The 21,343-nt window shown below is 48.0% G+C and overlaps 1 protein-coding gene across 1 annotated transcript in view; it reads right to left on the minus strand.

Moving 5' to 3' along the window:
- Positions 1-431: 431 nt before the first annotated feature.
- Ccdc6 (coiled-coil domain containing 6) overlaps positions 432-21,343 on the minus strand; it is a 98,745-nt gene continuing 77,833 nt past the window's right edge. The window contains exons 6-9 of the mRNA XM_052163405.1: positions 17,927-18,083; positions 11,841-11,941; positions 5,656-5,780; positions 432-4,553 (exon numbers count right to left, since the gene is read on the minus strand). Coding sequence (XP_052019365.1) covers positions 4,353-4,553; positions 5,656-5,780; positions 11,841-11,941; positions 17,927-18,083 — 584 coding nt within the window. The 3' untranslated portion in view covers positions 432-4,352. The remainder of the gene's footprint in view (positions 4,554-5,655; positions 5,781-11,840; positions 11,942-17,926; positions 18,084-21,343) is intronic.

Raw genomic sequence — 21,343 nt, forward strand, 5'->3', positions numbered from 1 at the left:
GTGTAGCTTTCAGTTTATAACGCCCGTTGGGTTTACTGAGTCTGAAAATACAGTTCAATTACAAGTTCAACATCAGGGTGGGTAGGGTAGCCAGGGGACCTGGGTTCGATTTCCGGAAGCCACGCGATGGGTCACAATCACCTGTAACTGCAGATGCAAGGGAGCCAATGCCCCTCTTCTGACTTCCACGGGCACAGGCAGTGCATAAACATGCATGCAGGCAAAGATATCAATACATGCAACTTTTTTTAAAAGTATATTTAAAAAAAAAAAAAAGGATCCCACACTGGCCCTTAAAAGTACTTCCTCCTGATGCCTTTAGAGTTTGTAATGGAATGTGGTTTTGTCTGTCGGGACCAGTGACTCACTGATCACCATTTCCAACTCAAGAGACCAGAGAGAACGAGACGAAGTTGATGGGTCACAAGGAGTACGTTTTAAAAAATTATCTTTATTTAGGTTTTTCTGATTCAGCACATGTATTAAAGACTCATCAACATAAAGTAAATAAGACATTAACCGGACGTCTTAACATCTCTCTAAACTCCAACGGATAATGTCGGGATTGCCTCCGTTACCTGAACTGCAAGCTAGTGAAGCTGTAGACAAACCACCCGAACGCACGGGGCACACGGACAGGCAGAGGCGGAGGGCACGCTGGCGTCGGCGCTCCCCTCTTCCTGGTTGACAATCGGCCCGGCCCAACTGACGGTCGGCTCTCTTTCCAAACAAAGTCCCAAATAAAGTCCGTGGAGACGTCTCAGGGTCCATCTGAGTGGACATTCTTCCAAAGGAATGCGGTCCAGCCTGTGCTGCCTGCAACCTCATTGTTGCTTTTGTTTTTACCAGAATGAAGTTCAGATCGAGATGCACAATACAATCTGATGATGGTGAGGACCAAGTCCAACAGCAGAGCTGAGCCAGTGACCCGAGTTAAGGCATGAATGCACACACGCACACGTGCACACACACAGCACCCATGCTAGCACGCACAGCACAGAGGATCCCATCGGTCACTCCGGAAGAGGTGACCTGGGCGTGACCGGTAATCACAACTGCTGAGCATTCTGGGAAATGCTCCCCAACACATTAGGCTAACACATTTTTTTTTTATCAAAAATGAAAAATAAAAAAAATAAGAGAGAAATTAAAACAAAACAAAAAAACCCTTAAGTATCTTTTAGTCTCTCACAATGGCTCCTGAGAACCATGAAGCAGCATCGATGGCTGGCTCTTTAATAATTTGGAAATTACTCAGAAGGTTTTCTACGCATGTCTTTGGTAGGCGTCGCTACGAGCTCTCAAGCATTGGTTTAACCTATTAGACGAGAACTAGACAGAAGATCAAGTCACAAAGAAAAACTTCCTTCAGTGTTTTTTAAAAATAAACTTTCTGAAACACGCACTGCCAGGCTTTCTCCTGTCTCCCTGGGCAACCTCTACAGGCAGGGCCTTGCGCAGGGCGGGTTCACATCTACTTAACAACGGGGGTGGGGGTGGGGTCGGGGTGTTATACACTGTTTTCCTACAACTGAAGGATCAACACAAATTCACATTATCGATTATTTCTGGTTTGAATCAGAAGCCAATGGCGAAGGCACGGCAGCACAAGCCATCAAAGCCACATTCTGGTCATCCCATGGTCATGAAGTGGGTGTCTCAGGATTTCAGAATCGAAACGCCCTTCCCGTCAACAAAGACACTTAAGGAAAACCAAACACTTGCATGTCTGCCAAAGGTCAAGAATTCTGTCTAGAATGCCAGCGTGCTTTGACGAGAGAAAGCAGTTCAGAGCTCAGAGGTGCTGGGGTGCCGGGTGCGTGGACTTGGGTCTGTACAGAGGCGAGGTCATCGGGGAGCAGAACCCTGGCCCTAGTAGCAGCACAGTGGTACCCGAGGGTCTCTGTCAACAAGACAGGAAATGAAGCCACTGAAGGTTACTGTTGCTCTCACCTGCTGAGGATGGCTACTGATTTTAATCTAGCCTTAGCCTGTGAGAGTAGGGAACTGAACCTGTACGAGCCACGCCCAGCCCACAGTAACAGGGCTCCCGTCCCTGGGGGCTTAGCATCTGGCTCTCTTACCTATTGCTACGTGCTTCAAGAGTGACACAAAACACCCTACGTTCAGATCCTAGTGTTTGTTCTGTTGGTTCTTAACACCTGCAGGGACCGGTAACTGAATCCGACTGAGAGGCGCTGTCGGGAAGGGCTGGGTTTGAGGTGAACTCATGGATGGCTTGATAGGAATCCAAAGTACACTTTCCGGGACAAGTCTGATGTCAAGAACCTACTTCTCAAAGGCTCCGCTCGCCGTACCCCGGGGCTTTTACACTTGTGCTTCTAGGAGGTAACTCAATTGATAGACACTGGGGGAAGAACTTTCCAGAACGGACCTGTGTGCTGGAGGATAAAGCTGCCAGCAGTACTGAAATCTACAATCCCAGAAAAGATTCTTGTAAACACATACTGTATTTCTTTCAAAAGAAAAAAAAAAAAAAAAACAAAAACAAAAACCAAAAAGCCTCAAGACTGTACCGTGAAGGAAGAATTCTTCTGCCTAGCCTCAGTTTCCCTGGAATGGTCATGTACCAAGAGGGGCGTGGAACTGCTAGAAATGCCTGGGTTAGTCAGACACTGAAAACCTTGACTGGAGATATCAGACTCTATCCCATGTCTGCTAACCCATACTATGGCCTGTAATCACACACAACTTATAAATAAAACTTTAATAGGCCAACAGTGTCTTCCTGGTCACTAGAAGATAGCATTCTCAGTTTACGGTTGTTCTTACTCTCAAGTTCTTAAAACGCGGTCAAACACTATTATCTGATAACACTTTTCCATTCTGTTAACTCTTAAATATGCATTCAAAGGCAAAAATGGAGGTTTCTAGACTGTACAATATTAATTATCTACAATGTCACCAGGGGTATTATTCCTTGTACTCGGGAGTGTGTTCCACGAGAAGTTGCTGTTAGAGATGGTTTGTCACACACATGAACTCTTAAAAATTACCGATAAATTAATTTTTCAGTTCTCTGATTATATCCAACAGAGTGACACTTCTCATCATAAAATATACATTCTCTAGTAAGTTATTTCCATCCACGGCATATATAAATATGCAAACACAGGCAGGGGAAGCACTTGACTACTAAAGCACAAAGTAACTGCGGACAGACAGAGACAAAAGGTCACAAAAGAACCACTGGGTGTCCCCACCCACCCCCACCCCGGTGAAGGATTTGTGCTGGATGAATGGCGAGAGATCGCCATCAGAACTTTCTCGTCAGAACTTTCTCCTCGGTGCTGAGAGCAGGCAAAGTGAGTGCCTGTCACAGCTGGAGCGCTCCACTGCTTGCTACTCTGTGACCTACCAAGTATTCCTTAGCCATCACACTAGGGTGTCTGTCTGTTGCTACACAGCATTTTGCACCTGGAAGGTACTTGTTTGCACCCTGTCTCAGGACAGCACAAAAGAAGGGAAGGGTTAGCCGTATTGGCTCTGTTACAATCTCACGGCCCCTGCAGCGGAGAATCTAAGCCTACATTCCAGTTAGCCGTCGAGACCGTTAGTGGGAAGGCATCTATCCACTCGTGTCGGTTTAGGTGGATTAACATGGAGACAGGAAAAGAAAAATCACATCTTAATAGGCAATGATTCCCGTCCCACGCTCGTGGGAGAGACAGCTGTGTGATTTGTTTCCGTAGGCCATTTCGCAAGGGACACGGTGGTGGTCAATTTACATCAGAAAACAATCTGTAAAAAGTGTCTGTAGAAAGCTCTAGACTACATGTTGTGGGCACCGGTTCATCTAACTTCCAATCCTACAGTGAGTTAGGTCTGCAAAAAAAAGGTCTGAACTGTAGTGCTGAACTCTTGGTATGTTCGGTAAACGTCACTGACCTGGAGAAGGAGGGTTTCTAAACAGCTCGGTAATTTTCCTGCAAATTCACAGAGAATAGTTATAAAAAAGATCTCCCTTCTTATTTTACAAACCTAAAAGCCAAGAAAAAAAAGCAGCCCTGGGGCCCCCGGGGGGCGGGGTAGGGTTTGCACACTGCTGCTCGTTACCAGATACCAGACAGCAACGCTGCAGCCGGGGAATGACAGACACGGAGATTCAAGTAAAACACCGGTGGAGAAAGTCGTCTGGTTAGTGTTGCGGACCCGCAACCTCGGCTGCGGTTCCGACGAACATTCACGGCACGATGAGGAGGGGAAGGTAGGTAACCTCAGTGCAAACGCAGCAGATCCAAATACGTCGTCGGGAGAGAAGAAGCCTTTGGCGTTGAGAAGGTGGCTCCATCAGACGAGTCCCAACTGGAAATTCCGAGTAAGCTCATGCATTAAGGCTGGGAGGAGGGGTGCACCGGATGCTGCGGCTGCGTGGGGGCGGGCTGCGTGGTGGCTGCCGAGGTGACCGCAGGCTGCATGGGGGGCGGGGGCGGCGGCGGAGGCGGCTGGACCGGGCTCTGTGTGTTGGGAGATGGAGGTGGCGTGGGCCGTTTAAACTTGTCAGGGCTGCTGCTTCTCCGTGGAGATGGCCTCTGAAGGGAAGAAAGGGACAAGGACGGGGTCAGCTTGGGACACTGGGGTAGTTCCAACAAAGGATAAATCAGAGAACGGAACCCACACTAACACAGGCGAGAGAGCCACCGGTTCCCTCTCTGTCACTGGTGGTCCCTGAACTAGTAGGGAAAAGGTATAGGAGGTCATGTTCAAACCCAAGTCCGCAAAGACGTCATACAGAATGAAAATGCATCTTTCATGTCCAATAATGATGATGTCGCATTATCCCTACTGGTGTGTCCCCAATCTCCTCCTTCATTCAGCTCCTTCCTCATTCTGAGGAAACATGAAACAACATTTTCTACCTTTACAGGAGTCCTTCAAACTTCGAGACTTACAAAGGCACCCCGAATGACGTCACTCATTCTTTGAACCTCTTCTTTGAACCTCTTATTCCTATTCTTGCATGTCTTCCTGTTCTCTCAGCCAACTGCATGGTCAAAGGTGCAGGGCAACTCTCCGGAGGAGGAGACCTTGATGTATTTGTTTTGTGTGTATAGATACTTTGCCTGGCACAGATAATATATGCACCCCGTGCATGCCTCATGGGCTGGATCCCCTGGAACTGGAGTTACACACAGTTGTGAGCCGTCATGTAGGCACTGGGGACTAAACCCAGGTCCTCTAGAGGATCAGACAGTACTCTTAACTGCTGAGCCATCTCTCAGCCTTCCCAAGAAGGCTTTGAGAGCTGGATGAAGTTGGCCTTCCTGGATGCAGGAGAGGAACCAGAAGCCATGGTAACTTTTATGAAGGCCACCATGGGTCAGTAAACCGCAGATATTGAAGAGAGCCATTTTTAGATGCTACAGAAACCCCCGATAACGTTTTATGGTAAATAGCTGGCCGAAGTTCAGTAAAGACACCGCCCACACTTCAAATCACATTTCCTAGTGGGCGATTTCTGTAAGCGAACCTGAGTCTTGGGATCCCAGGACGTTAGTTTTAACACCATAACTTCATGTTAAACTCGTGGGAACACTCCACAGGTGGAAGGAAAGGGGACCCAAGACATGACGTGGCAAACTGCCAACGGCAGCAGCCCTCAGTTCAGCTCCCCCATGAGACCAGGACACTTACCGTGATGCCATGGGAGGCCCCCATGTGCTGAACGTGGAGGCCTGGAGAGTTGTAGTAGGACATTCCAGCTCGAGTCAACGACGTGGGCGGCGTGAAGCCAACCGTGTGACTTGCGTACGAAAGACCTGAAACAGAAGGGCGGCAAGGTTCTGTATTGCCTGCAGCCTGACTGTCTAGAATCTTCGGTCTGGAAAATTGCAAAGGTGGAGGGCAGTCTCGGGTGCACACACAAATAAAACCAGACAAGCGGAGGGGTGGGGCTACTGAGTGGAATGCTGGGTAGCAAGGGGTATTAAAAAATCCCACCAAGTACCAGGGGAGCCGAGGACGGCTAAAAAGCAAAGCAAAACAGGAAGCTCAGAAATGAACTTGGTCATAGTCCATTGACACCTCTGACAAGAGACGAGGACAGACAAGGACAGTCTCTTCCACACTGGGAAAACTGCAAATCCACAGGCAAAAACCAAACAAATGAACAACCCTTTTATGTTACACCGTACGCAAGCATCAAATGGACTACAGTGTTGAAAGGAATATCTGTGCTTCAACAGTGGGTAAATCAGCAAGTGTGGAAACACCTAACTGCTGTGTGTGCACACGCATGTGTCTGTGTGCACCTGTGTCTGTATGTGTGCATAGGTGTCTATGTGTGTGTACACATGTGTCTGTATACACCTGTGTATGTGCATACTTGTCTGTGTGCACATGTGTCTGTGCACAGATGTCTATGTGTACACACATGTGTCTGTATGCATGTCTGTGTGCATAGGTGTCTATGTCTGTGTACATAGGTATCTATGTATGTACACACGTGTCTGTATGCACCTGTGTCTGTATGCATGTCTGTGTGCACATGCATGTGTCTGTTTTAAGAATGTGTGTGCATGCAAATTTTGCAACCTGACTCAATATAGGATACAACCACACCTGCCATGGTTCTCTGGAAGGAGCCAAGACTCAGTGGCCACTAACGCTCTGCCCCACCGCCATGTGTGGCAGGCTTCACCTGGAAGCCAGCCTCATTCCCATGGTGCTTTGCAATCACACTTATCAGGGCTGAGGAGACAGGTCAGTCCACGGTGAAGTTCCTCCTGCCCGTGCGTGAGGACACGAGTGAGGATGTGACCATCAACCATACAGCGAGCCAGGAACAATCCCTGGATCTTGTTAGTCAGTGAGCCTAGCTGACTGGCAAACCCCAGGCCAACGAGAGACACCACTTCAAAACACAAGTTGGATGGCTCACTCCTGAGAAAGGATGCTTGAGTATCCTCTAGTTACCAAGTCCATGTGTGCCCGCCCACACAGGTACACCTCTATACACACACACACACACACACACACACACACACACACCACAGACTCTTATTAGATAGGCCCCCAGGGTAGGATTCAATTAACCATACTTAAAATATTCCAAAGTAAAGGCTGTACTGGTCTGGGTAACACAGTGCATGAATCCAGCACTCTATACCGTGGACTCCTAGTATCTAACTGGAAAAACCGCAAGGGTAGGTAGGCTCTGGCTGCGGCTTCAGTGTGCAACGTGCACCCCTGTCTCAGTCAGGGTTTCTATTCCTGCACAAACATGGTGACCAAGAAGCAAGTTGGGGAGGAAAGGGTTTATTCAGCTTACACTTGCACATTGCTGTTCATCACTAAAGGAAGTCAGGACCGGAACTCAAGCAGGTCAGGAAGCAGGAGCTGATGCAGAGGCCATGGAGGGATGTTCCTTACTGACTTGCTTCCCCTGGCTTGCTCAGCCTGCTTTCTTATAGAACCCAAGACTACCAGCCCAGGGATGGCACCACCCACAAGGGGCCCTCCCGCCTTTATCACTAATTGAGAAAATGCCCCACAGTTGGATCTCATGGAGGCACTTCCCCCAACTGAAGCTCCTTTCTCCGTGATAACTCCAGCTTGTATCAAGCTGACACACAAAACCAGCCAGTACAACCCCCAGCACGACCACAAGTGCAGGTGCTTCAATCGTAGTCTCCAGCAGCTGGCGCTGTTTGGGAAAGCTGGAGAACCCTTGAGAGGTAGGTAGGTAGTACTCAGAGGGGACCCCAGGGCCTCACTGATGGAGGATACAGTGTGAGCAGCTGCCTCAGGCTCTTGCCCCCGCCCCCCCCCCCAAGTTTTTCTCTGACAAGCTGTAGCCCACTCTCTGCCTCTTCCTTAGCTTGCTTCCAGTCAGGAGTTTGGTCACAGCGCTAACAAATACAGAGCTACACAAGTGGCTTTAGTAAAAATCAATGGACAAGGGTTTAGACAGGGACCAGAGTCACCACCTTCTTTTGAGGAGCTGCAGGTCATAGTGCCAAGCCGTATTAGCCATTTATTGCTGCCCTGAATTATACGGGAACAGCAAACTTCACTGTCCGTTTCCATAAAGATGCACCAAGTCCCTCCTCAGAGGATGACTTTGCTGTGGCCTTGACACCAAATGCTGAGAACTTATCTCCCGACTTGATGACGTCAGCCAGTCTCCGAAACCAAAGTGGTCGTTTAACGTGCTGTTTATTGATTAGCTGAGACTGGAGAGCTTGTCTTCAAGGTTACAGCCTCGGTGCAGTAACCCTAACTCTACTTCTGAGGAAAGTGAGGGTAAGACCAGGGGTGGAAGGGTTGTCTGCGGGCACAAGGTCTGGCTTTGGACTTCACCGCCAAGCAAAAACAAGAGGAAAAAGCAAAAGAGTAAACGCACACATCCCGCTCCTGAAAACCCAAGATGCATCTATAAGAAAATGACACTGTTAGTTTTAAAGAGGGTTCAAGAGATGGCTTTCGGGACTGGAGAGATGGCTCAGGAGAGCATTCGCCCCTCGTGTAGGACCGAGTCCCAGCACTCACACGGGGGTGTAGAGCCTAGTTCAGGGGACCCAAGCCCCTCTTTCTGACTTCTGAAGGAATCAAGTAGACACATGAGACACACACACACACACACACGCACGCACGCACGTAACACATTCATACACATTAAAAATATTAAATAATAAAAGAGGTTCCTTTCAAGAAACAAACCAAAAATAAAAACAAGCCTCCAGCCTATTAACTAGGTTAATTAAAAAATTAATAATAAATTTAAATTATGTTAAGCCACCAAGAATCTTCAGACCCTCTACTGCTGCCCCTTCTCCACCTCTGATCTCTAGGCCAGCAACTCTCAACGGTCAACATCCGGTCCTATGACTCTTAACTCTAACCCCGAGCCTGACCCTAGACACCAAATCAATCAGGGCAACGGGGGCTCAGGGGCAGCCAGTGACAATCTCCGTGACAATCTCTGACTGTGATTCTGAGCCACAGGATAAATTATGTAGTCTCACTGTGTTACAGGACCCACCATTAGCAAACAGGAGCGCTGGAGAATCCTCGGAAGATCACTGCAAGACTAAACAAGGTATTAGTGTGCTTTCCCTAACCCTCTTCCCTAGGCCGCATGGACTATAACCTTCTATATAATCTTGGTGGTCTCACTAATTTTTATTCTTTCTCAAATCTTAATTACCATGCACCCCACTCTTTAGTCCAGGAATATAAAAATACACACACATACATACACACACACACATATGTACACACACACATACACACACAAGCATGTATATATGCACATATACACATGTATGTACATACATATGTATACACACATGCACACATACATATAAACACACATGTATACACACATGCATGTGTATTATGCACACTTGTATAAGTACACACACACACACACACACCAGTGAACTTCCTTGGACTTGGAAATCTGCATACAGTACACATTTGAGCGACTTATGGACAGGAATATCTTTTTAAGAAATATGTCCATCAGGAATTTCAATGAGAAACTAACAGTGTCCCCAAAATGCTAGGGGACAATATCACTAGGCAGTACTGACAGAACCATCTCAGTGCAGATAATGAGATGGCCTTTATCTATCATGCTTTCGGAGCTTAGGTCCCCAAGGCTCCTGACTCTGTCATATCCTTACCAGGGGTTAAACCGCACCCCTGACTGTGGTGCTTTTGCTGCTTCCTTGGGAATGACGTTCCTCTAGAAATTGTGTTACCTTTAACTAGATTAGATAAGGTAGTAAGGTGCACTCAACATGACTTGGCATTTCTACCTGCTAAACAATAACCTTCCCCCTGTCCCTTACTCCTGACTGAAGCCTTCCTCCTACACCAGTAAGTCAGCAGATAAAATGAGATGTTCATTGTGGTGACGGCGCCCCAGCACTGTCTTCGGGAAGATGGAGGGGCAGCTAAGACAAGCTTTTGAGGTGAGGCGTAAGGCCGCCGGAGACTAGAGATATGAATTCAGATCTCGGAATGTCCTTTTGGCAAGAATGGCTTGGACAGGAATCCTGGGCCTGTCCTTGGTCTCTGATTTGGAGAGCTCACAGTTCCAACAGAAGAGTTGTCACCATGTGGGGGACTCTCTACTGTTGGCTCTGAGCATCTCCTCAGAGGACATGGCAGGCTTCAGAGATGGCTCAGTGGTTAGAGCACTGGCTACTCTTTTTTTGTTCCCCCCAGAGGACCTGATGTTGATCCCCAGCACCCAAAGCACGGCAATGCACAGCCATCTTTAACTCTAGTCTTAGGGGACCCAGTGCTCCCTGTTGACCTCCGAGAACCCTGGACACACCTGGTTTGCAGACACCAAAAAACTATCCATCCACATGACAACAACGACAACGACAACAGATGTCACCGTAGTCCTGGCTAGATCCCAAACTGATAAAGCCAAGAAGGTTCTACCACACTGTCGGAACTACAGTGACTCTAGAACATCACATCCCCTTCATGAATCTTAAGGGAAATCCTTGTCGTAAGTATGACCTCAGACAAGACGAACCACGGTCCTAAAAGAGCCTCTGCAAGGCCACCTCTACAGTGACTCTTGCCAACCTGGCGCCCCACCCGCTCTCCCCGCTTGTCCCTCTAGTCCATGTGTGGCTCCTTCATCAGCAGGCGCAGAAACAAAGCCTCCAGATGCAAGCCTTCTCTCTCTCCCCACCCCTCCTGCCTCAGGCCTCCCCACCACTCAGGGTGGAGCTCAGACTTGCTCACCTATACGGGAGCCCCAAGCCCTGCCTGGGACACTGAGGAGTATTCTGGGGTCAGAAGAAGACAAACCTGCTGGGAAAGGCAAGGCCAGCAGTGGACGACGCTATCTGTCTTGTTTGCACAGGCAATCTACCAGGCCAGCGAGGCTTGGCTCGAGGGCCACTGCCAGGGTCAGGAGGTAGCTCGTGCTAGGGGAGGGAGCACTGGTTTTGGGTAAAGCAGTTCAGCCTGGCCTTTTCCTGGCACAGAGACCCAGAGCAAGTCACCCCGTGAGTGGCTGCTGCTTCTGTTTCCACGAGGGAAGAGAACAATGCTGAGATTATGACCGAAGAGCAAAAGTGAAATCCATAAAGGATGCACAGGAAGACATCCTGGAAATCAACCCAGGGACCCCGCCCATCCCCAGACTAGTCACACACACAGCCTTCATCAGCATCATCCTCATATCATCCTCCTCCTCCATCATTCATCAATCATCACCATCACCCCCACCCCACCCCCACCACAGGCTCAGTGAACACTGAGGAAGAGAGGGGCAGACAGATGATATGAAATCCTCAAAAATAAGAGTTAAAAAGTAGAAAAAAAAACATTAAATAATAAAATAATAATTAAAAAAAAATCAGAGTCCTTGTGTTTAAGGTCTTCAACCAACACTCAGTACTGATGGTGACTTAGATTAAAACAAACAAATAAACAAACACCACACACACACACACACACACACACACACACACACACAAGAAGAGAACACAACCAGGGCTGCTAATTAAGCATACTGAAAGAGCTAGCTAAACCAGCAGGGAGCATTTAGTTAAACCTGTGTGAGGCCCTGGGTTCAATTCCCAGTGCCACACAGACAGACACACACACATATACACAGCCCCCCAAACAGCCTCAGACAGACACACACAGCCCCCAAACAGCCTCAGACAGACAGACAGACAGACACACACAGCCCCCAAACAGCCTCAGACAGACACACACGGCCCCCCAAACAGCCTCAGACATATACACACAGCCCCCCCAAACAGCCTCAGACAGACACACACACAGCCCCCCCAAACAGCCCCAGACAGACATACAGACAGACACACAGACACACTCACCAGGTGATATAGGCCGGCTTGAAGTGGGAGAAGGCGTGTACGGGATTGGGCTGGACACAGTGCGAGGTCTTAATCCTTGCGCAGACATCTCATTAAAATACCTGCATGGAGAGAGGAGAAGGGGTTGAAACACCCATGTGCATGTGGTCCTTAGAAGAAACCCTAGGAGTGAAACCCTCAAGGCACAACCTGAGGACAAAATCCTGGCAGTCGGAGAGGCTGTACCCAGGGGAAGTCTCTAGTACAGACCCCTGAGCCACACAGCTCCAGTCTCACAAGTGTCACTAACCCCAGAGGCTTGTCACCGCCATGCTATCCATAGGCATCAGAAGGGATCTGTCCCGAAGGCATACCAGTGACCTCAGGAGCACAGAGATATCTATTTGAAACTCAAAAACCAACAAGGTCTCCAAGACTTAACACACGGAAGGCCGAATATGGCCCTGGGATGCGTGCCGCCGTTTCACAAGGCAGGCTCTGCTTAAGCAGATGGTCACACATTAGAGTTTAACAGAAGACACCAGGGCCAGGCACCCTGAGCGGGTCACGCTCGGCCACACTGTGCTGAGTCTAGCTCACAGCAGGCCCGAATGTGCTGAAGTAGGGTTATGGGGACCGATGGCTTTTGCTCTGAGGACCGAGTACACAGTGCTGATGCAGGGAGATTTCCGCTTGGCAGACTTCCTGACGAACTACCCTAGTCTTAAGGCCAAACAGGCAAGGACCTTGTCCCCAGAGCACTGCCAGCCTCGGTGTCCAATCACCTGAGGGGTTGACCTAGCCATTTGCAAAAAGGTTAATGAAGCTCGGTTGATACCCAGTTCAATCAGATGCCTGGCTCTTGGCCTCCTTCCCTTCTTCAGGACAGCCTGTCACAGGACACCAGGGTGGATGTTCCCTTATATTATACATACAGGCAGGTGGTTTAAGATCACCCCTTACAATCTCGAGTGTCTGATATTCTCCTTCCCGGAGATCCATCACACTGGCTCACTCATGGGGTGCAGAGTGCTACTTAACCTGGTACTCAGCAACTCCATGCTACCTTGGATAATTTACAATAAAATAAAATAAACGCAGGGCTATAGCCCTGTATAGCTCAGTTGGCCAGCACTTTCATAGCACACATGAAGTCCTGCCTCGGCTGTCTCCAGCACTCTGGGGGCGTGCACCTCTAATCCCAGCTATCTGGAGTGGCAGTAGGGGATCAAACTCAAGGTCAGCTCATGACTACAGGAGATCCTCCTAAAAAATGAAAAAAAAGAAGCAACGGAAATAAAGCAAAACTCCCACAGTGAACGGCAGCTCTGAAGAACGCAGCCATCTATCTGGGAGTCACATCTCCCCAGAATGACCCCTCTGAAGCGCAAAGCACAGGGGCTTCGTGCTCCAGTTCGGGTCTCCTCTCCCACGCCCCCCCCCCCTCTATTTTTTTTTCCTTGGTTTTTTGGATTTGGTTTTTCGAGACAGGGTTTCTCTGTATAGCCCTGGCTGTCCTGGAATGCACTCTGTAGACCAGGCTGGCCTCAAACTCAGAAATCCGCCTGCCTCTGCCTCCCAAATGCTGGGATTACAGGCGTGCGCCACCACCGCCGGGCTTCCCCGAGTCTTACAGTAGTTAATAAAATATACGGTGAACAATTTTATAATACAATCTTTTGAGGGGAAAAAAAAACCTCTTCAAATGACAGAAAGCAGAGAGATTTTTAAAGAGGAAAACTTGTCATTCTTCTAGAACTTTTAAAGTCCCATTTGTAACTTGTCATTTATTTTAAAAATTCAGTTTTCTTGAAAGCATCCAGAGGAAGTGCTTGGGAGTTTTGGCGGTCTTCTGGACCTATTTCTCTGGATCTATTTCTTTAGTGAACAGAAGTAGAGGACTGCGTGGCTCCTCACACGCTCTCCTCAGGGAGCAGACCCCATGTGGTGGCTGGATTATGCTTGGCCCAGGCAGTGGCATTAGGTGTGGCCTTGTTGGTGGAAGTGTGCCACTGTTGGGGTAGGCTTTAAGACCCGCCTCCCAGCTTCCTGGAAGTCAGTCTTCTAGCTGCCTCAGGAACAAGAGGTAGAAATCTTAAGCTCCTCCTGCCCCCACGTCTGTCTGGAAGCTGCCATGTTCCCAAAATGATAATGGACTGAACCTCTGAACCTGTGAGCCAGCCCCAAATAAATGTTGTCCTTTGTAAGAGTTGCCTTGGTCATGGTGCCCAACCAGGACACCCCAGCTGGTACCCTAGGTCTCACACAGTGTGAGATGGAATCCAGCATCCTTTCACGATAAAAGCCCGGAAGGAACTATGGAAGAGTATTCCTCAGGATAATAAAGGGGATGAACAGCAAAACCGATAGCCAAGGTTACACTGAACGGGAAAGTCTCAAAGCATCGGGTCACACAGCAGAAATGTGACAAAGATACCCATCTCCTCCACACTCAGTATGTCTGGGAAGCCTTTGCCAAGAGCAAGCAGACAAAACAAAACAAAACAAAACAAAAAAAACAGTGGTTACAAATAAGGGTTACTGGATGAATCTTATCTGCACACGTGGTTTATTAAAAAGAATCCTGGGGGCTAGAGAGATGGCTCAGTGGTTAAGAGCACCATTTGCTCTTGCAGAGGTCCTGAGTTCAATTCCCAGAAACCACATGGTGGCTCACGATCATCTGTAATAGGATCTGATGACCTCTTTTGGTGTGTCTGAAGATGGCAACAGTGTACTCACATATATAAAATAAACAAAATTTAATATACATATATGTGTGTGCATATGTGTATATTATATATACATATATACATATATATTCATTCATCTGGGGGCAAAAATTAAAAAAAAAAAAAAGAACCCTCAAGACTCTTCTACAAACTCAACATCTAAAACAGCAGATTTTCTATATACTAACACCGAACTTGGCAAGAAATCATGAAATCAATTCTATTATCTTAAAAAAAAAAAGGCAGAAATAAAACTAACCTAGGAAGTAAAAGACCTTAACAGTGATAAAACACTAAAGCAGGGGAAACTTGACAAAGACCTTAGGACGGACAGAGCTCCCATTAGCATGGATAACCAGGATTACTACAACTATAGTTCCCATCGCAGTTCCAAGGACAATCTTCACAGACACAGGGAAGCACAAACAACTCCAGACAGCCAAAGTAATCCTGAGCGGAAAGAACAGGGTTCAGAGTGCCTCGCTGTCAGATTTAAGCTATCCTACTGAGCCACCGGAATAAAACCAGCACGGCACATCCATAAAACAGGGGGTGCCGAATTGATCCACACAACTCCCTGACTTTCAGGAAAGCCTGAGAGGCACACACTAGAAAATGGACGGCCTCCCTGCCAAGAGGTGCTGAGCCCAAGGCAGAATGAAAACTAAAAAGATGGCCTCCGAAGGGATCAAAGACTGATTTGAGGCGGGAAAGCTTGAGGTTGATGGGAGGAAATGCTTAAAGATACAGGCACTGTATGAGACAAAGCAACGGAAACAAGATAAATGCTGGAAACCAGCAGTTCTCAACCTTCCCAATGCTGCGACCTTTGACCCCCAACCACTTGCAGCTTCTTTTTCCACTGTGATTTTGCTATTAAGGAATCGTAAGGTAAATATCTGATATGCAGGGGAATCTGATGTCAGCCTAACAGGGGCCACAGCCCACAGGTTGAGAACTGCTGCCAAAGAGAAAGTCCACAGAATGGAAGACAATCTTTGTGAGTTACAGATTGGGCAGGTGATGGGTTTTTTTTCCCCCCAGGTCAGGTGATTTGTTTTCATTATTACATAAAATAACCATTTCTGTGTTTTCCTGGTGAGGTCAAATTAGTGTATGTCCATTTATCAGTCCAATTGCTGAGAATTTCGAAATCTCTAAGTTAATGACGTATTATTACATTTTTTCCCCAAATAGAACATTGGCTTCCTGTCTCGGGACAGTTGGTTAATAATATGCAGAACATATATATGCATGTGTGTGTTAATAATATGCAGAATATATATGTATATATATATGTATATATGTATGTATGTATGTATGTATATGTATACACACACACACATACATACGTATATACATACATATCTCCCCCATGTTATAAATGCTATCTCCTAGCTTTAGCCAGTGCACTGGGGTCAGAGCAGATTGTACATGACCTACTCCTGTCCTTGTGGGCATGGGTTTTAAAGCTCACGAGAACCCCAAACAGAGGGGGTAGTGGGTAGGGATTTTAAAAAGTCAACACTAAATTACCAAGCAAGTTCATCAATAATCGGGCAAACGAGGTGAGCAGTGGACAGGACGGCTAGGGTGGCCCAAGTCCTTATCCCAGCATTTGGGATGCAGAGACAGCTGGATCTCTGTGAGTTCCAGGACAGAGAGGGCAACAAAGCAAGCACTTATTCTAAAAACAAAAACCTTAATAGAAAAAAGAAAAGAAAGTTAAAGTGCAAACACTTTACCTTTCTTACCAAAAAAAAAAAAAAAAAAAAAAAAAAAAAAAAAAAGAAAAGAAAAAATGTTCAAGATCCTTAAGCATCAGGGAGATGCCAGTCACAACTACTGTGAGCTTCTCCCCCTGGTTTGATCGACTGTTATTAAGGAAACAAGGAGTCAGTGCTGGTGGGGATGTGGATAAAAAGAAGCACTCTCCTGCTCCGGTGGAAACTGAACCAGCCTGGCTGCCATCGACATCAGTTTCTAGAAAAAAAACCAAAACTGGAAATGTCGCATGACTCAGACATGCCAATTCTCGGCTGTAAGACACCACGGGGCTTTAAGCCACAGAATTACAGACTCCTGAACAACTATGTTGTTAGGGGTCTGCTCCAACCAGCCGAGTTGTGGGTGGGGCGTGCGTGGAGGTCCATCCACAGGGGAAAAGTGGTGTGCACACGCGTGTGTGTGCAACGGAGCTTACACAGTTACAAGGACAACAGGATCAATGCTATTTGCTGGAAACCAAAGCGAGCAAACTGAGCCAGACTCAGAGACACGTATGGCATCGTCTCTCCTTTGTGGAGCCTGGATTTTTTTATTTTTTATTTTTTGCAGACACATAAAGGCCATTTACACAGTGTGAAATCGGAAGAGAGGCGGAGGGATGATCAATCAGGGGGAAGAAAGAAAAAGAAAGGAAGGGATGCGAGCGCACATGGGCAACGCACACGACATACTTCAGAGGGACGGTCTACGAAACCCATCACCATGTCAAGAAAAACAAAACAACAACAACGACGACGACGAAAACCACACCAGACCCCAGCCATTACTCTGTAAGTCCTACAGCCTGGTGCCTTTCTCATTAGGATCATTAAGGGAAGAGTTATTTCCAAAGGATGCTGATGCACAGGAGCTACACAGTAAACACAGAGGGGTTTAAAACAAAGACATCAGAGTAGGACTGGCTGCTGGAAAGGAGGAGAAGGGGGTGGGGTAGAGCGCGGGGAGTCACGGGATAAGAAAATGACCTAAGTTTAATACAGTCATGTTTGAAATTTAACAAGGATTTTTTTTTTTTTTTTTTGGTCAGACCTTGGCACGGGTTACTGACGAATGAGGTAACATTTAAATATATATATATATATCTAAAGGGGAATTACTGAAATGTTTGCAATTCAATTAAGGCAGATTTGGAGAAGGCCCTGCTAAATGTGCCTGTGATATCTATATCCAAGTATGCGAGCTTATTTAGTCCCGTTACTAGAAATAGGGGAGGCGGCAATTTATTTCTCTAGCACTTTTGCTTACATTCCTTTAAACATCAATGCCAAAAAAAAAAAAAAAAAATCTAAAAGCAAAACAAGCTCCAGCTCTTCCTCGCAGTGCAAGCAGGGTCTTCAATCCCGCACAGACCCTAGCGTGAGCGCGTGCTCTGACTTGAGGATGTTCATCCCAGTCCGAGCGACAAATAGTGAGGCTCTCCCCTTCCAGAACACAGAAGTTTCCAGGTCAACTTCTGTGTGTGGCTGATTCTGCCTGCAAACCACATATACACGCTGGCCATCTGACCGACAGCCTGAAGAGGGGACTGGATGCCCTGGGCCTGCAGAGACGGTATCTGTGCGTGAGAGTGGGGCGCGGGGCACCAACCTCTCGTCATCCATCTCCAGGCTGGACTCGCTCTCGGAGAGCTGGCGACACAGAGCCTCCCTCCTCTCCATCTCCCTCTGGAGCTTGCGCTGCAGGCGTAGGTTCTCTTCCCTCATGTGCCTCTCCTCCTCCAGGTACTGGGCCATCTTCTCTGAATCTGGAAAGACAGAGCTTGCGATTAAACCGTGTTTCACGCAATCATTACCCCCCACACATCGGCGGTGTCCTTGCCCTACCACGTGAGGCCGGGGTTTAAAATTCAGCCTAAGAATCAAGGTTTACAAGGCGAGTTAGTTACATGTAGTAAATCATCTAATGGGCAGGGCTGCTGGGTGGGGCCTCCGGGAGCATCAGCGACATAGCCAGAGTTGAGTTTCACTGACTGCCTTGTCAGATTTCCTTCTGCACTGTGGGGGCTAGGAGGAGTCCTGTTAGGGAGACAGACTGGGCTGCCTGTCCACTCTAAGCAGGCCATCAAGGGGTGGGGGTGGGGGACGCGCTTGTCTCCCTCATTAGCATATCCACCATGCTAATGGATGGAGTTAACTCTTACAAGCAGTGTGCCAGCTTCAGTTACAGATAAACATTCTTATAAAACAGAACTTTATACAGTGAACAAAACCCTCTCCCACCGAGTGTATGAAAGCCTCGTGTGTGTGTGTGTGTGTGTGTGTGTGTGTGTGTGTACAACCTCTGGGAATGGGGATCAAACTCAGGTTCTCAGGCTTGGTGGCAAGCCTCTTTCCTCACTGAGCCATCCTGCCTGCCCAATGACTTCTGATGGCCATGACACTAGTGTACCAGGGACGCAAGAGGACTTCAGATCGTTCCTGCTGAAATGACAGCTACTAGGAACTGAAGATCTTCTCGGTGAGCTGTAAATAGTCTCAACCACTGAACCATCTCTTCAACCTGACCTCTCCCGGTTCCAGAAATTACAGTGCTCCGATTATTAGACCCTACTGCGTAGACTAAATACTCAATCTCTCAGCGGTTCTGAACATGGCCCGGAGAACCCGCTGCCTAATTCACATGCAAAGTCTTTGTAATTGAAGTGGTTGGGTGTGGGTGGATACCTACAAGGCCCACTTTTACTATGAACAGCTTAAATCAAATCTCCCCAAGTATGCTTGTGTGCGCAGAGGCTCACCCAGTTCAATAGGACGCACCGGGTAGTCCTGGGCGTGCCTACGGTTGTTCAGAGTCAGAAGGGGGCCACAGAGCCAAAGTTCCCAGGACTGAAGACTCCAAAGGCTCCAAGAACAGTATTAAAATTAGCACGCACACTCAAGAGAAAACTGCCATTCAGCGAGCCACGGGAACCCTGCCTATATTCCCAGCACCTGGGGTTGGGTTAGGGCGGGAGGGCTGAGAATTCGAAGTTAGCCTTGGCGACACAGGGAGACCTTGTCTCCAACAAAAATACACTGTAAAACTAAAAGAAGTTAGCATGTGGAGACTCAGCAGAAGAAGGCTGGATCAGTAACTTTGAGATTAGAATGTCAGGCCAGGCAGCACTGCAGGGCCTCCTGTTAATACATCAATTTAACTCAGAGACTCACACACACACACACACACACACACACACACACACTCAGAGTGCCCACTGCACTCCCACTGTCAGGACCCAAGCTTAGGAGGCTGGGACCAAGGCCTCCCTTGGGCGCCCTCTGCTGGCACACTGTGACCCTCCTCTCTCACAGCTCTCTTACAGAGATATCACCACCCATGCATTCAGCTACCTCCTAATATTTAATCACCGGTGCCATCCGTCGGTGAGGGTGTCATCAAACCAGCTTCAGAGTGACGCTCTCACAAGCAGGCTGTTCCCAGTCCCCCTCCCAGGTACAGACCACCCGGGGACAGAGCCCCAAGGCAGGCAGACCAAAAGGCTCAACTCAAACTGAGAATCCCGGAGAGGCTCCAGTCAGGTCTGGAGGCAGAGGGACTAACTGTCACAACTCCACCCACGGAGCAGGCCACCTGATCCACAAAGGTGAAGAGACAGACGGGATGAATCATTAACACAGCGTCCTCTAAGCCAGACTTCTCTGGGGGTTGAATGACCCTTTCAGGGGTCCCGAAGACCATCAGAAAACATAGTTACATTAAGATCTTTCACAGTAGCAAAATTATAGTTATGAAGTGGCAACAAACACAATTTATTGTCTGGGGGGGGGGGTTTCACCATTGCACGAGGAAATGTATTAAAGGGTCACAGCATTAGGAAGGTAGAGAACCACTGCTTTAAGCCTTATTAAAAACCAGCTGAACAGTACCGAGGGCTTCCTGGAGCCAGCCTTTTCTACCCTGGGGTGTGTATGAAGGTGGGGGGGAAATCACAGTAGCATTCACAGATGTCTTCTGGGAGATCCACAGGCCTTTCCAAGACCAAGCCGTGCACTGAGTGCCAAGGGATGAGAATAATGCGCCTCTCCCCTCAGGGCCTCCTAGCCAAGCACAAATGAGGAAAGAAAAGGGAGCCGGCCGGCCTGGGAAGGAGTGACACTACCCAGTCCCAAAGAAACCGGCACTCCAGAGCAGTTTTGCTCTAGCTCACCTGGTTTCACCAAACATCGGGAGGTGGTTCTCTAAGACACACCTCAGGATTATGTGGATTAAAAAAACATCCAACATTTCAGAGGACTACAATCGAGTCCTGAGAGACTGAGAGAACCACCCAGAGCTGGCAGCTACAGCAACGGTGGTGCCTACAGACTCGACACAACAAAGACAAAAGGGATTTATTTTGTAGGTGTGATCATGCCAGGGATCCTGGCTTGGTGAGATAATCCTGGATTATCAGGGTGGGTATAAGATACAAGGGTGAGTCAGACTGCGAAGGAGACCGGAGCAGAGAGGACATGGGAGCCGCATCCTCACAAGCGAGGGCCACAGCAGAGGCGCAGATGGAGCCTGTTGCTGTACACAAGATGCTCTGACCTGTGTCAATTTGCACTACTGGGTCTATGCTTGTTAACAGCAAAAATAAGGACATGCCATACCTCTGAAGGCCTCCAGGATCTTGATGTATCTTCCAAGAGAGAACACTGAACTACTACTTGGGATGCACCTTCAGGGGAGATAGAGGTAGAAGCCGGAGACCATCACTATACAGTCTACAGAGTGGGCTGGCCTGCTCAGGACCCACCTGAGACACTATGCGGAAGGAGATTCGCATGCAAACACAGCACAACACAGCATAGTAGCTGGGACACATAGGGTCCTTTGGGGCTGGTGAGATTGTCCTTCAGGTATGGGACACACCTACACCACCAAGCCTGCCAGACTGATCTGGATTCCCCTCAGCCTACATGGAGAGAGGAGCCAACCCAGCCCCATAAGCTGTTCTCTGACCAACGTGTGAGCACCAGGCCAAGTGCGCACACGACAAATGAATAAATGTAGTTAACAACG

Source organism: Apodemus sylvaticus, chromosome 19 (genome assembly GCF_947179515.1).
Source record: "Apodemus sylvaticus chromosome 19, mApoSyl1.1, whole genome shotgun sequence".
NCBI lineage: Eukaryota > Metazoa > Chordata > Mammalia > Rodentia > Muridae > Apodemus > Apodemus sylvaticus.